General features: G+C 41.2%; 1 protein-coding gene across 19 annotated transcripts in view; it reads right to left on the reverse strand.

Moving 5' to 3' along the window:
* Positions 1-15,164, reverse strand: part of CASK (calcium/calmodulin dependent serine protein kinase) — a 358,135-nt gene that overhangs the window by 64,138 nt on the left and 278,833 nt on the right. For all 19 annotated transcript variants that reach the window (XM_045471860.1, XM_045471852.1, XM_045471865.1 and 16 more), the window contains one exon: positions 523-600. In XM_045471860.1, the coding sequence (XP_045327816.1) occupies positions 523-600 (78 nt within the window). The remainder of the gene's footprint in view (positions 1-522; positions 601-15,164) is intronic.

Consider the following 15,164-nt stretch of genomic DNA (forward strand, 5'->3'; position numbering starts at 1 on the left):
ATCTCGGGGTTGTGAGATCGAACCGCATGCTGGGTATGGAGTAAATAAAAATGAATTTTACAAAAAGTTAAAAAAAAAGTTTGTGACGGATACAGCCATGTACACTGACAATTTACGGAAATGACTTCTCTCTGAACTGAGTATACTTAATTGCTATAGATGTTTAATTAACCTCCAAATGTTACCACCTTAAAAAAGCAACTCTAATTTTCATAACCTATTTCTACCAAGTGCAGTAAAATAACTTACTTATAAAAAAAAAAGAGAAGTACAATTGATATATTAACATGTTCAAGTTTACATAGCAGAACCAGAACTAGAAATCGAGGCAACGTTGCCGCTGAGGCTTTTCTTTCTTTCCTGTATGTAAAATGTTCAGTGATAAACTTAGAAACACTAAATCTGAGTATAATGGTCCAGCTGTGACTCCAAGAAAACCACCTCTTACTGTGCAGCAGAAATGTTTTCAATAAAGGTAGCAAATAGGACACCCAGATAACATTTACAAGATAGATCACTTACCTCTTTGGCTCTCTGTACTGCATCGCTCGGAGGATTCCTGATTTGTGGCGAAGACTTTGTGTTGATTTTGTCATACAGCTAAATGCAAAGAAGAAAATCCAATCAACACTCATAATTCTTTGCAAAAATTCAGAGCTTCATATTTATCATTTAATTACACCATATCTTCCTCTTACGAAAGCTGGCTGATGATTTTCGGTGGTGTCTTCTCAATAATCTCTTACTCATTCAATGAAACTTGGTGCAATAGGAGTCTTACGTGTCACTTTTTAGAAAATCATCTTTAAATAGATGGTTCAAATTCTGCCAATGGGGAAATTTCTCTTATTTAAAATTGGTCATTATTTCAGAATTGCAGTATTTTTCGCCTCTGACAGAAGCAACATTCAGTAACATGGATACAGAACAAAATGAAAGAATGCTTTCTAGCCAAGACACGTCTAAAAGAATTTTCACAGAAATCTAAATCTTGGGAAAGGGCAAACCCAACTCCTTATAGGAAGGAATGTTCTCACAAAAGGTTTATGCTTGTTTTACTAGGGCTGTTTATTAACAGTATCAGTGCTGGCATCCTTTAGCAGGAAATCAAGGACATGGACTTTTTCCTTTTGAATTTGCAAATTCACACAGCAAGAGAAGACACTGAAAAGAATCTAAATATATTTTGAAACCCCCACAAGTCTGACTGATCCAAAATTTGCCTTTCTGAAGACAAGTGATTTCATTCTTTAAAGAATAATCTCGGTAGGGTAGAAGTAAGATTAAAATATTAATTTCTACCTTAAACGAAATGGCTCATTCGACGGTCTGCTTTGAAAGGTGAAAAGTTAAAAATGATCTTGGCTAGGCTGCCATGTCTATTTCCTAACCTCTCTAAAATAGGTGGGGATTTTTTGGGGTTGTTTTGGTGTAGTTCTTTTTTCCCTCCTTCCTACTGTGCATCACAATGCTAGTGTGCAGGTCAAATACTGCCTGTACACATCTTTCACGTTACGGTTAGGTTTGTTTATACTGATAGAAGACAAAGCCTTATGATTTCTACGTGTTTGGGGCACACCATACATAAAAATGCCTTACGATAAATACGTACATTAATTAATTACAAAGATGCCTAATGAGAACAATGTGAAGATAAAGCAGTGACCAGTTTTAATTTTTTTTTTTTTCAACGTTTTATTTATTTTTGGGACAGAGAGAGAGACAGAGCATGAACGGGGGAGGGGCAGAGAGAGAGAGAGACACAGAATCGGAAACAGGCTCCAGGCTCTGAGCCATCAGCCCAGAGCCTGACGCGGGGCTCGAACTCATGGACCGCGAGATCGTGACCTGGCTGAAGTCGGACGCTTAACCGACTGCGCCACCCAGGCGCCCCAGCAGTGACCAGTTTTAAATGATGGCATCATGTGATACTCAGAGGTTAAATGCATAGTGTAAGTAGTCTAGTAAAATGCTCTCTTTAAAATATTATACAGCTGACCCTTGAACAACAAGGTTTGAACTGTAAGGGTTTCCTTGTGTTTTTTTTTTTTTCCAATAAATACAATACAGTGCTCTAAATGTATTTCTCTTATTTGTTTAAACGTTGCTGCAATTACAATCCCATTAGCACTGAGTACCTATCTCCCTGTACCCTCATCAGATCTGGAGCTTATATTACAATTTTATATAAATCTATGTATGTATTTGCCAGTGTGTTAGGTACAGGGAGTTTCTTGACAAGTTTTCTATTCTCCCTCACTCGCTCTCTAGAAATGAGAAGGGATCTTTTAATTAATTAATCTCTACACTTAACGTGGGGCTAGAACTCATGACCTCAAGATCAAAAGTGGCAGGCTCTACTAACTTACATAGCCAGACACCTCCCCTGTTATGATTTTCTTTTTTTAAAGACTTATTATTTTTTTTAGAGTGAGAGAGTGAGAGTGAGAGAGAGAGAGAGGGCAAGAGAGAGGGTGAGAGACAGTGCCTAAGTGGGAGAGGGACAGAGGGATAGAGAATCTCAAGCAGTCTCCATGCTCAGTGGAGAGCCTGATGCAGGGCTCAATCCCAGGGCCCTGGGATCATGATGTGAGCTGAAACCAAGAGTTGACTGAGCCACCCAGGTGCTCCCCCTCTTATGATTTTCTTAACATTTTCTATTCTCTAGCTTAGTTAATGGGAAGAATACAATATATAATACATATAACATACAAAATATTTGTTAATCAACAGTGTGTTATTGGTAAGGCTTTTGGTCAACACTAATATATTAGTAGTTAAGTATTTGGGGAGCCAAAGTTATACGTGGACTTTTGATTGTGTAGGGATTGGGTCCTCTAACCCCTGTGCTGTTTAGAGGTCAACTGTACTAACATTTAGGAAACTAGTAATATACAGCTGGTTCACAAAAGTTCACCCAAATCTCTGTAGAATACACATGTGGAGTCTTCATCCTCTGAATGGTTTCTATATCTAAAGACTGTAAATTTTGAAATTTGGAACTTGGGAATGTATTTTCCCATAGCAGTAATGTTATGCATAGTGTTAGGTTCCCAGACTAGCCTATAGAGAGATACACACATACACACACACACACACACACACACACACACACACACACACACACACATCTGCGCAATGTAAAATAGAAAAAAAAAAAAAAAAACAACCCCTCTAAAGTAAGGAACCAGAAGTTACAAAAATTTCCTAGGTCTTACATCGTGTGGTTTCTTGAACACTTGCAGCAACATCAGCTGGAGTGGTTAAACACAGAGATTCCTGGGCCCCACTCCAGACCTCCCACATCAGAATTTGAAAAGGGGGTCCAGAAATCTATCTACCTATCTCTATATTTTAAGTTTATTTATTTTGATAGAGATAGAGACAGTATGAGCAGATGAGGGGCAGGGAGAGAGGAGACAGAGAATCCCAAGCAGGCTCTGCGTTTAGTGCAGAGCCTGATGTGGGGCTTGAACCTGTGAAACCATGAGATCATGCCTCGAGCCAAAGCCGAGAGTCAGATGCTCAACTGACTGAGCCACCCAGGTACCCCAGAAATCTATATTTTAATAAACTCCTTGGTATTTGCAAATCTTATGCCCAAGTGCTAACTTTTGAGAGTAACAGTAGTAGTATCAACAATAAGAATTGCTATTTTTCTTCTCTCTCTCTCTCTGCCCCTCCTCTGCTGTCTTTCAAACTATATAAATTAAAACAAAACAAAACCGAATTGCTACTTTTATTGAGCACTTACTAGACACTAGTTATTTCTCAAAACTCTTTATATTCCCTTGTTTAATCTCAAACAACCCTGTAAGGTTGATACCCTTATTATTCCCACTTTACAGATGAGGAACTGAGGCACAGAGTAATAAAGTGAGAACCACCGTTCTAGCCTTACAGCAACTTCACAGGTGGCATACAGATGCTTGGAATTTCAACATTTTCAAAAGAGTGCTCAGACCAAATTTTCCCCAAATTTTCCTTTGGACTGGTCTGATCCAGTTCATCACATATTCACCCAAAGTTCGGTGGAACTACTGGTGGGATGAGGCAGAGGTTGAGTGCTTCCTATCAAGGCAGAAATAGTAGAAAGGAATGAAAAGAAGGAGTCTTCTGTCTGAGGTGTGCGCATGGGCCTTTGCCCCTCCAGTCCCTAGGAGAGCCCAGGACTGGAGGAGTCCAGGCACGCAGTGGATGCAATGGACAGCTAAGAATAGATGGTGAATATCTGGGGCATCTGGGTGGCTCAGTCAGTTAAGTGTCTGACATTGGCTCGGGTCATGATCTCACGGTTTGTGGGTTCGAGCCCCGCGTTGGGCTCTGTGCTGACAGCTAGAGCCTGGAGCCTGCTTCAGATCCAGATCCTCTCTCTCTGCTCCTCCCCTGTTCTCTCTCTCTCTCTCTCTCTCTCTCAAAAATGACTAAATGTTAAAAAAAAAAAAAAAAGAAAGAATAGATCATGAATCTCAACTGCCTGCTCGTTGACCAAAAGGGCAAGTAAGAACTGAGGCAGGAAGGGGCAGGCAAGGGACTCACTATGTCACCATCAGTGGGAAGAAGTGATTCCTTGTTGACTAATCCATCCATGCATCCATCCACAAATTGAGGTCCTACTGTGTCTTAGGCAGTGCACTTCTATTTACTGGGGTTATGAAAATGAAAAAGGTGACAGTTCTTGTCTTCAAAGAACTCACAGATTTTAAAGACTTATATAACCAAAGGCCCAGAAACCTATGCCAGCTTGGTCCTGTTGAGTACCTGAGAGTAGTCTGGTCCTCAGTGGTATCAACTGGAAGGCAGTATCAACTCACTAAGTGAGCCAGCCCCAGGGTGGGGACTATATGAATGTGCATGCATAAGTGTGTTTTTGCCTTAGAGACTCAAAATTTGGGGGGTACCCATAACAAACACAAACCATTTGAGAAATGTAGCAAGGCAAGTAAATAAAAAGTCATGAATGGAGGAAAGCTTTAATGCAATGTCACATTAGTATTTTATTGTGTGTGTGGGGGAGATTATGAGAGCAGGGCAGAGGGGGAGGGGGAGGGAGGGAGAGAGAGAGAGAGAGACAGAGAGAGAGAATCCCAAGCAGGCTCCACACTCAGTGTACCTCAGCCTGATGCGAGGCTTGATCCCATGAACTTGGGATCATGACCTGAGCTGAAATCAAGAGTCAGATGCTCAACTGACTTAACCACCCAGGCGCTCCTAACATTAGTGTTTTAAAAACAGTAGTCTGAAATATGCAGCTTTTCAACTTCTCATTTTTATGGATTCAAAGTTCAAGTCTAGGTGGAATTTTATGAAGGCGTGGGGGCAAGTGAGAGGTGGTTGGGTTTTGAGAACAAAGGAAGGCTGCAGCTACTATAAAGAATATCTAGGATTATGTAATCTGGGACTTCAACTGTTGTCTTGGACTTTGAGCTGGAGCCCAGAGCTAAGGCCAACAGGAGGTAAGTGGTACCAAGTCTACTAGAAAGCCACCAGACCATCCCTCTAGGGCTTGCTGAAAGGCAGCCAAAATGGCCCTTCCCCAACTTACCCTAATGCCCTGTTCTGTCTATTCAGAAGCCTGGAGTCTGTAGGAATCACAGGATGAGGAGACCAAGTGTTTGATCCCCCTTTCCTTTTTGTTGGGTAGGAAGACAGAGGGAGTTGCCTCCTTTTTCATGCCAAGTGGAAGATGGTGGATGCTCCAAAGGAACCATGTGCAGAAACGGGAGGTTCCAGTAACGAGAGCTCACTATCTCACTCTCTGGAGGGATGCTTGCGGAGTCACAGCAACTTAGGGGGCTCGTCTTGGTGCACCGGGTAGGAGCCCTTTGTGAGAGAGAGTCCTTGGGGCAGCTTGACGGGTGGTGTTTGTGGTTGCAAGTGAAAAGATACTGACACCTGCCTCTTTCCTAGCTGGAGGCCACCCGGGGCTGTCCCTGCCAGCAGGGTGAGGCCAGTGGCAGGGCAGCCCACACATGTAGAGTGTGTGTGTGTTTCCCAGGAGTCAAGGAACTGCCTCACAGTGTGATCTGGCTGCGGCCATCTTGATGGAGCCCTGTCCAAGAGGGCTGTCTGCATGGAGCGAAGGGACCTGGAAGTAAGTAGCTGTCAGGTAGCATGTGGGGACAGGAGCTGAGAAGGTGCTGCTGAGGCAAGCTGCAGAGTATACTGGGGATGCAGAGTCCGGGACAGAGCCAACCTCTGGACACCTGCCACACCAAGGGCATCGATGGCCAAGAGGGTGCTGGCTGCCTGAGGGACAGGATTCTGGAACATGCTGTTTAAGGGCTGCTTTCTCTTTTCCATGACCAGACTCGAGTTCTTTGACATTTAGTAACAGCACCCCAAAAGGAGCTGAGTACACAGGAGATGTTTAATACATGTTTCTTTAAAAAATAAAGGCAGGGGCGCCTGGGTGGCGCAGTCGGTTAAGCGTCTGACTTCGGCCAGGTCACAATCTCGCGGTCCGTGAGTTCGAGCCCCGCGTCGGGCTCTGGGCTGATGGCTCAGAGCCTGGAGCCTGTTTCCGATTCTGTGTCTCCCTCTCTCTCTGCCCCTCCCCCGTTCATGCTCTGTCTCTCTCTGTCCCAAAAATAAATAAACGTTGAAAAAAAAATTTTTTTTAAAAATAAAAAAAAAAATAAAGGCATATTTGAGCTGATGCCTAGGAACTGTAAATAGATATTTAAAAAAAATTCAGAGTAACAAAAAAATAAACAGACTGGGAATACTTATTTCTTAGCTTGTTTCTTTAGGAACCAGATGACTTATGTTTGGTCCTTCTTGCATAGTTAAGAACTTTCCCTCAAAATTAAATATATTTTGACTGTGTGTGTGTGTGTGTGTGTGTGTGTGTGTGTGTGTTTCAACCTGACTTTCAGATTTTCAAGGTGGAAGAGGACTGACATGATTGGCTCCTCCACTTTCTTTTTTTTTTTTTTAAAGGTAATCTGTCTCTTCAGCTCCTCCATTTTAAGGAGCAAGCTGAGGTCCAGTGAGGTGAAGTGTCATGCTCAGGATTCTGCAGCCAGAGCAGCAGGGACTGGACCATGAACTCCTGAGGCACTGTCCTTTCTCTCATATCAGATTCCCTTGGCTTGTATCAGAATTCAGTAACACACAAAGTCTTATGCCAGGGAGACACCATCAGCAAATATTTGGGGAACTGTAGAAAACTCTATTTGCAGGTTGTTGGAAAAAATATACAAAATAATAGGATTTGAAAGATATTAGCCAATCAACTGCAAGCCTTGCCCGGTTAAAGAATGCTAGAATTCTACACATTTCCTGGCCAGATGGTAAATATTTCAGGCTTTGTGGCGGTAAGGGCTCTGTCAACCACTCAACCTCAGCTGTGTATGCAAAGGCAGCCATTAACAATCCATAGGTGAATGGGCATGGCTGTGTTCCAATAAAACTTTATTTACAGAATTAGGTGGCTGGCTGGATTTGGCCTGGATTTGGGTTGTCGTTTGCCAACCCCTGCTCAAGAAGCTTAAGTTCACGGTGGATTGGAATGACAAAATATTATTTCCTTTTGCTATTTGCCTTCCTGAAATTTAAAGATACTAAGAATCCTATTTTTTGAACCCTTTTTCCTCCCCCCCCCCCCGCCCTTTTAAAAAATTCCAGTTAACCTACAGTGTTATATTAGTTTCAGGTGTACCAATACAGTGATCGAACATTGCTAAGCACTCATCACAAGTGCACTCCTTGATCCTCGTCACTATTTCACCCATTCCACACCCACCCCTACCCTCCAGCAACCATGAGTTCGAAGATATCGCGTGTATTTGTAAAGCTGAGGTGTAGAGGACGAGGCAGAGGGAGGGAAGAATGTTCATAAATTATCCCTAGAGAGAAAACAAGAGCAAATCTGTTGCTGTTTTCTCTTTCCAATGAAGTTAAGGTTACCAACTTCAGCACTTTTTATTAAAACACACACACACACACACACACACACACACACAGCAAAACGAGGAAATGTGAACAGCTGGAAGGGGAACAGATTGTTTCACACTGTCTCAGACAGGCTGCTCTCTGGCACTGGGTCAGATATGACCACACACAACTATGTGGACGCGCTTCATCTTTCTGTCTTAAGAAAGTAGAAGCACAGTTCTGTTAGGAGGCCACAATTCTCTATTTGAGATTGGCCATTTTAAACAGAGCAGTCTAAAGTTGGTGGTAATAATCAATTCAACTCTCCTGAGACTGTACTTCCAAACTTAAAGACGAGATCAGTTAAGATGCCACTTTGTATTTATGTTCAACACAATGAACCAAGTTTCCTTTTTTTTTTTAAAGACAATATTCCATCAGGTCTCACTCTCTTCAGATTTCTAGTTCTCAAATAGAAGTGTTTGCTTTGCTCCTACTTTACGTGCAGCATTTAGCAAGATCAACGTGTAAAAAAATGGAACGGTTGGCAGAGAACTGCATAAAACCACTATCGCTGGGTTATATGTCCCACGAACTTTTGAGCACAGAGAAAACCCATTCTCAGGACCAGAATGTGTATTGGCTGAGAGAAGATTTAACATTTGCAGATAGACTGCAGACGTGGGCCAAATAATGAATGGGTTTGTAGAGCTGCAGGGAACTCTGTTGAGGTTCATTAGCAAGCCCCCTCTGACCACTTACTTCAGATGGACCAAAGAAGTCCCCTGCTGGAAAGGAATTCAAATTTTCAAGTGTCAAATATTTATTTAGCCGCAAGATATGTAATGAAATGTGCCTGTGATCCTAGTAAAACAGATAACGAGAGTGCCCACAAGTTCACACTGTGCAATGATAATGGGAAGTGAAACGACTTGCTCTGGAAACAGGTTATCTTATTAAGAACTTTCGTTACCGTTTCTGTGAATTGTCTGTGAAGAAGATGGGGGATTTGAAACAAGTTGCAACGTCACATCTTTTCGGTGAACCCAGCCAGGTCAGCTATCAATAGCCAACAGTTCTTAAAAAATACATATGAAATCTGGCCAACTGCTAGGGAAAGGTGGTTTACTACTAAACTATAAGGAACTGCTATTCAGCTACAGCACTGGAGCCGGTTTTATGAAATTAGAGATTGAAGAACAATCTTCTGAGACCTAAATATCTATTTTTCCTGCTCAAGTTCATACACAAACTTGCTGTCTTCAGGTCAATGTTCCTGGAAGCCTTTGAGTTAGATGCCCCAGGAAAGCTTTAGCCTAATGGTAGAGCAGTGAAATGTTAGCTTAAATCAAGCTTCAGAGAATCACGATGAGGTCTTAAGAAGGGGCCCAGCTGGCTTGGGAATATGCTACTGCAACTCAATCAATTATGCAAGTTTTCTTCTGACAGAAAATAGCAAACTAAGCAATCACTTCATCTGGGCCAATTCAAGAGTTCTTGAGAGGCATGTGAGATACTCTGGATTTTGATAGTGAAAGTTCCCCCAAAGGAGGCCCTCGTTTGGTTTAGGTTACAGTTGTCTGTGTTCAGAGCTGCTTTTGTTTCAAGCCCATTCATTACAACATCACACTTACAGGGATTTATTTTTGAGACCAGGAAATTAAGACTTGCTTGATCTCCTAGTTCGGTCTAAAAAGACTCTCCTTTTTGGTGGCTTAACAATATAAGCCACTGTGGCAGATTCTGGGCAGTTGACAGCTCTTTCTGAGAAACTCCAGCAGTGGCCTCGGATGACCTGACATGACTGCTCTGTCGGCCTTTTTCAGCTGGCAAAGAACTCTAAAATTAAGCCCTGTAAGAAACAAATCATGCCTATTCTTGAGTAAGCAAAAGAAAGCATAAGGAAAAACCAGTTACTTTATTTTGCTTTTCATCAAGCCTTCTGAAATAGGGTACTTTTTTAATACCAGATCCAAGCATCTGCCCACCTGTGAGGAATGTCACTAGGATGTGAATCTCTTTTCTATTAAAAAAAAACAACAAACTACTAACAACATTAAAAGAGTGTTGAAACCTCATTTCCTAATGTGCTTCTCTGAAGCATCTACGATAATAGTTAAATATTTAAACTAAATGAATGTCTTATTAATTTGTGGTTTTACAAGAAAGCATTTATATCAAGTGTGTCACATAGTATTAAGTTACTGAGGCAAGACAATTTTTAACTTATGATGTGACTTTTACTTTGCATAGGTAAGCACTAAGCATTTGTGTGTTTTTTTAAGTTTTTATTATTTATTTACTTTTGAGAGAGCAAGCATGACTGGGGGAGGGACAGAGACAGTGGGAGAGACAGAATCCCAAGCAGGCTCCACACTGTCAGCACAGAGCCTGATGTGGGGCTCGAACCCACTAACTGTGAGATCATGACCTGAGCTGAAGTCAGATGGTTAGCCGACTGAGCCATCCAGGTGCCCCAAGCATTTGTACAAGAAAGTGTAGCAAAAATGAATTTCCGTTGTGGCAAGTTAAAAGAGAACAAACGGGGCGCCTGGGTGTTTCAGCTGGTTAAGTGTCTGACTTCGGCTCAAGTCATGATCTCATGGTTTGTGAGTTTGAGCCCTGCGTCGGGCTCTGTGCTGATAGATCAGAGCCTGGATCCTGCTTCAGATTCTGTGTCTCCCTCTTTTTCTCTGCCCCTCTCCCACTTGCTCTGTCTCTGTCTCTCAAAAATAAACAAACACTTAAAAAATTAAAAAAAAAAGAACAAAATGATCTGGCAGAAGAGGTTTTAATGAGATAACGTGTGAAGGGTCACAAAGAGAAGAAAGCAACTATGATGAATGCTGCAAGCCAACCCCAACAAATATTCTTCAAGGGAGCATACCACATTCCTTTCTGGGGGAAAACTCCTCCTTTCCTTGAGAACAGCATGAAGAAGAATCAGTGCTTGTTACATTTTGATGGCTTTTGGAACATTCCTTTGCCTTCTGGTAAAGTTGACCGTGGTGCCATAAAAAGAGAATGGGAAACACTGGGACCAGGGACAAGCTGATTCATTATTCTTGGAATTTCAGAGTAAATTCCAATCCCTGGTTTAAGAAAGTAATTCATTTGAACAAATAAGGGAACTAGAGAGATTCCTGTAGTTAATCATGCTTTCAGTGAAAATCACAGTCCTCTTCACAAAGATGTAGAACATAGGAGCTAACTTGGAGCCTGCATAGAGCAACTGCTTAGGGATGGAACTGAGGCTGAATTCCTTACTACTGGATAGCTTTATTTTGAAAATTTGGTTTTTCCTGTTATAGAATTGTCTACCATAAAACACTGATACTGGATGAATGGATAAACAAAATGTGGTGTATACATAAAATGGAGCAGTTCTCAAATACCTGATTTTTTTTTTTTTTTAGTTTATTTATTTTGAGAGAGAGAGAGGGAGAGAAAGAGTGTGCTCTAGTGGGGGAGGAGCAGAGAGAAGGAGAGAGAGAATCCTAAGCAGGCTCCACAACCTCAGTGTAGAGCCCAACACAGGACTGGATCTCACCAACTGTGAGATCATGACCTGAGCCAAAAATCAAAAGTTGGAGCTTAACCAATTGAGCCACCCAGGTTCGCCTCAAATACCTGATTCTTGATCAATATCACAGTACTCCTCAAAACCATTGTTCTATTTTTCTTCCTTCTCTCTCTCTCTCTCTCTCTCTCTCTCTCTTTTCTCTTGCTCAGATACTCTCAAAACATCTTCATCAAAAGGAAATGATTATCCTTGCAACAAAGTGAATGAATATCAAGGCATAATGTTAAGTGCAAAAAGACTGCCTCAAAAGGCTACAGTGTTTGATTCCATTTATACGACATTTTGGAAAAGTTAAAACTATTGGAACAGAAATCGATTAGTGGTTGCCAGGGACCAGAGTTGGGGGGAAGAGGGTTGACTATTTCAGCTTTTAAAAGGAAGGAGATTGTGATACATGCTACAGCATGGATGAACCTTGAGGATACTACATTACGTGAAATGAGCCAGTCACAAGACAATAGATATGGTATGATTACATGAGATGTCTACACTAGTCATATTCATCGAGACAGAAAGTAGAATGGCGGCTACCAGCGGCTAGGGGGAGGACGAAATGGTGAGTTGCTGTTTAACAGGTACAGGGTTTCAGTTGCAGAAGCTGAAAAGAGTTGTGGAGATGGATGGTGGGGATGGCTGCACAACAGTGTGAATCTACCTAATGTCACTGAGCTGAACCTTAAAAAATGGTTAAAATGGGGGTGCCCACGTGGCTCTGTCAGTTAAGTGTTCAACTCCTGATTTCAGTTCAGGTCATGATCTCACGGTTTGTGGGTTCAAGCCCCGCTATCAGTGAGGAGCCTGCTTGGAAGTCTCTCACCCTCTCTCTCTCTGCCCCTCCCATGCTCACACTATCTCTCTCAAAATAAAGAAACATTTTAAAAAATGGTTAAAATGGTAAATTTCATGTTATATTTTACCACAGTAAAAGGACAAAAAATTGCTATTATGTCAAATCTGTTAAAAGGCTGTGAACTCTGGGAAATGACGAATATGTATTTGCATGTAGAAGAAATGAATAACTAAAACATGTTGCTCTAAGAAGGTACCCCCTCTTATTGAAAAGTATATAAAATCATGTGATTCATAATGTTTTTAAATAAAAAAGATAATCTGGACTTCTTTCATGAGGCACAACTACACGTTGGTTAAGAAGACAGTTCTTAGGACAGAAAAACAAATTTAGCATTTTTAAGTCAATAAGTGGTAAATTCTTAGCCATAAAGTGAAATATTGAAAGGAGGAAATCAGTGTGATGACCCTGTGAAACCTACAAGGATGACCCCCTCCCCCCCTTAGTGGGCTTTGGGCACTGCTGAGGGCAGTCTGGTTTTGCTGGACTGGTGCCAGGACACAGAGACAAATCCAGGAGACACTGGAAAGTGGTGTCATAGTGGGAACAATGGATTACAAATGACATAGTTACACTGTAACCCACAGCACATGGAAGGAACTTCCAACAGTGCCTAACCTTAAAATAATATATAAAAGCAGTAAAATAGATTTTTTTTTAAATAAAAGGGAATTCTTTCTCATTTATTATTTTTAAAAGCTTTATTGGCCGGGGGCGGGGGGCGCCTAGGTGGCTCAGTTGATTAAATGTCCGACTCTTGATCTTGGCTCAGGTCATGATCGTGAGAGTTCATGGGTTAGAGCACAGGCTCTGTGCTGACAGTGTGGAGCCTGCTTGGGATTCTCTCTCTCTCCATCTCTCTCTCTCTCTCCCCCTCCCCTGCTCATGTGCACGTGCTCTCTTTTTCTCAAAATAAGTAAACTTAAAAGAAAAGCTTTTTCATTTACAAACTGCACAGTTTGCCCATTGTACATGTATAGTTTGAGGATTCTTAGTAAATCTATACGGTTGTACAACCATCAACTCAACCCAGTTGTAGAACATTTCCTTCATCCCCAAGAGTTCCCTTGTGTTATATCTAAGAACTCTTTGACTAACCCAAGCTAATGAAGATGTACTCCTACATTTTCTTTAAAGTAATTTTATTTTAAGCTTAAAATGAATCTATGATCCATCTTGTAGTAATTTTTTGTGTGGGATGTGAGGTTAAGGGTCTAAGTTAATTTCTTTGCATATGGATATCCCACTGCTTTAGCACCATGTTAAAACAAAACAAAACAAAACAAAACAAAACACAAAACAAAACATAACAGGGGCACCTGGGTGGCTCAGTCAGTTAAGTGTCTGACTTTGGCTCAGGTCATGATCTCATGGCTTGTGAGTTCGAGCCGTGTTGGGCTCTGTGCTCACAGCTCAGAGCCTGGAGCCTGCTTCGGATTCTGTGTCTCCCTCCACCCCGCCCCCTCTGTCTCAAAGAAAAATAAACATTAAAAAAAAAACCCAAAAAACCCACAAACAACAAATCATTTATTCATTACTCACTAAATTGCCCGGGCACTTTTGCTGAAAAATCAACTGACCATGAATGGGAAGGTTCATTTATGAACTCTGTTCTGTTCAACTGATCTGTAAGTCTATCCTTGCACCAATACTGTACTATTTGCATTACAGTAGCTTTGTAGTAAGCGTTGAAATCAGTCTCCTAACTTTGAGCTTCTTTTTTTTTTTTCAAAACTGTTTTGACATTTCCATATAAATTTTAGGATCAGCATGTCAACTTCTACCAAAAACAAAAAATTCTGCTGAGATGTTGACAAGGACTGTCTTGAATCTATAGATTGATATGGGGAAAATTGCCACCTTAACGATACTGTTTTCCAATCCAACAATCAATCTCTTTATCTCCATTTATTGAGACCTTCTTTACTTTCTTTCAGCAACATTTGTAGTTTTCAGTGTATGAGTCCTCTTATACTTTTGCTCAATTCGCTATTTTATTCTTTTTGATGGTATTGTATTTCTTTACTTTTACTTTCACATGATTTGCTGCTTGTATGTAGAAATGCAGTTAATTTTGGTATATTGATCTTATACCCCGCATTCTTGCTAAACTTGCTTATTGGTTCTAGTGGATTTTTTGTGTGGATTCCTTAGGATTTTCTACATACAAGAATATATCTCTGTGAGAAGATGGTTTTACTTCTTCCTTTCTTATCTGCATGCCTTGAATTTTTTTTTCTTGCTTTTTTACTGCACTGGCCAGGACCTCCAGTACAATGTTGAATAGAAATGGTTAAGAGCAGACAAACCTTGCTTTGTTTCTGCTTGTATTCGTTTTCTACTGCTGCTTAATGAATGACCATATACTTAGTAGCCTTTTTTTTTTTTTTTTTTGCTAAGTTTGTGGGTAACTTCATTAAGAATGAAGAAAAACTACTTTGAAAATATTCAGGATATATGCTATTTCTAGCTCTCTTTACCCCAGGGACTTTGTTGCATGGGGCAATTTTCTTTTTTTTTTATTAATTTTTTAAAAAATGTCTATTGGGGCGCCTGGGTGGCGCAGTCGGTTAAGCGTCCGACTTCAGCCAGGTCACGATCTCGCGGTCCGTGAGTTCGAGCCCCGCGTCAGGCTCTGGGCTGATGGCTCAGAGCCTGGAGCCTGTTTCCGATTCTGTGTCTCCCTCTCTCTCTGCCCCTCCCCCGTTCATGCTCTGTCTCTCTCTGTCTCAAAAATAAATAAACGTTAAAAAAAAAAATTAAAAAATGTCTATTTATTTTTGAGAGAGAGACAGAGCGTGAGCGGGGGAGGGGCAGGGAGAGAGGGAGACACAGAATCCGAAGCAGGCTCCA

The sequence above is a fragment of the Leopardus geoffroyi genome, chromosome X, assembly GCF_018350155.1.
Source record: "Leopardus geoffroyi isolate Oge1 chromosome X, O.geoffroyi_Oge1_pat1.0, whole genome shotgun sequence".
In the NCBI taxonomy this organism is placed as follows: Eukaryota; Metazoa; Chordata; class Mammalia; order Carnivora; family Felidae; genus Leopardus; species Leopardus geoffroyi.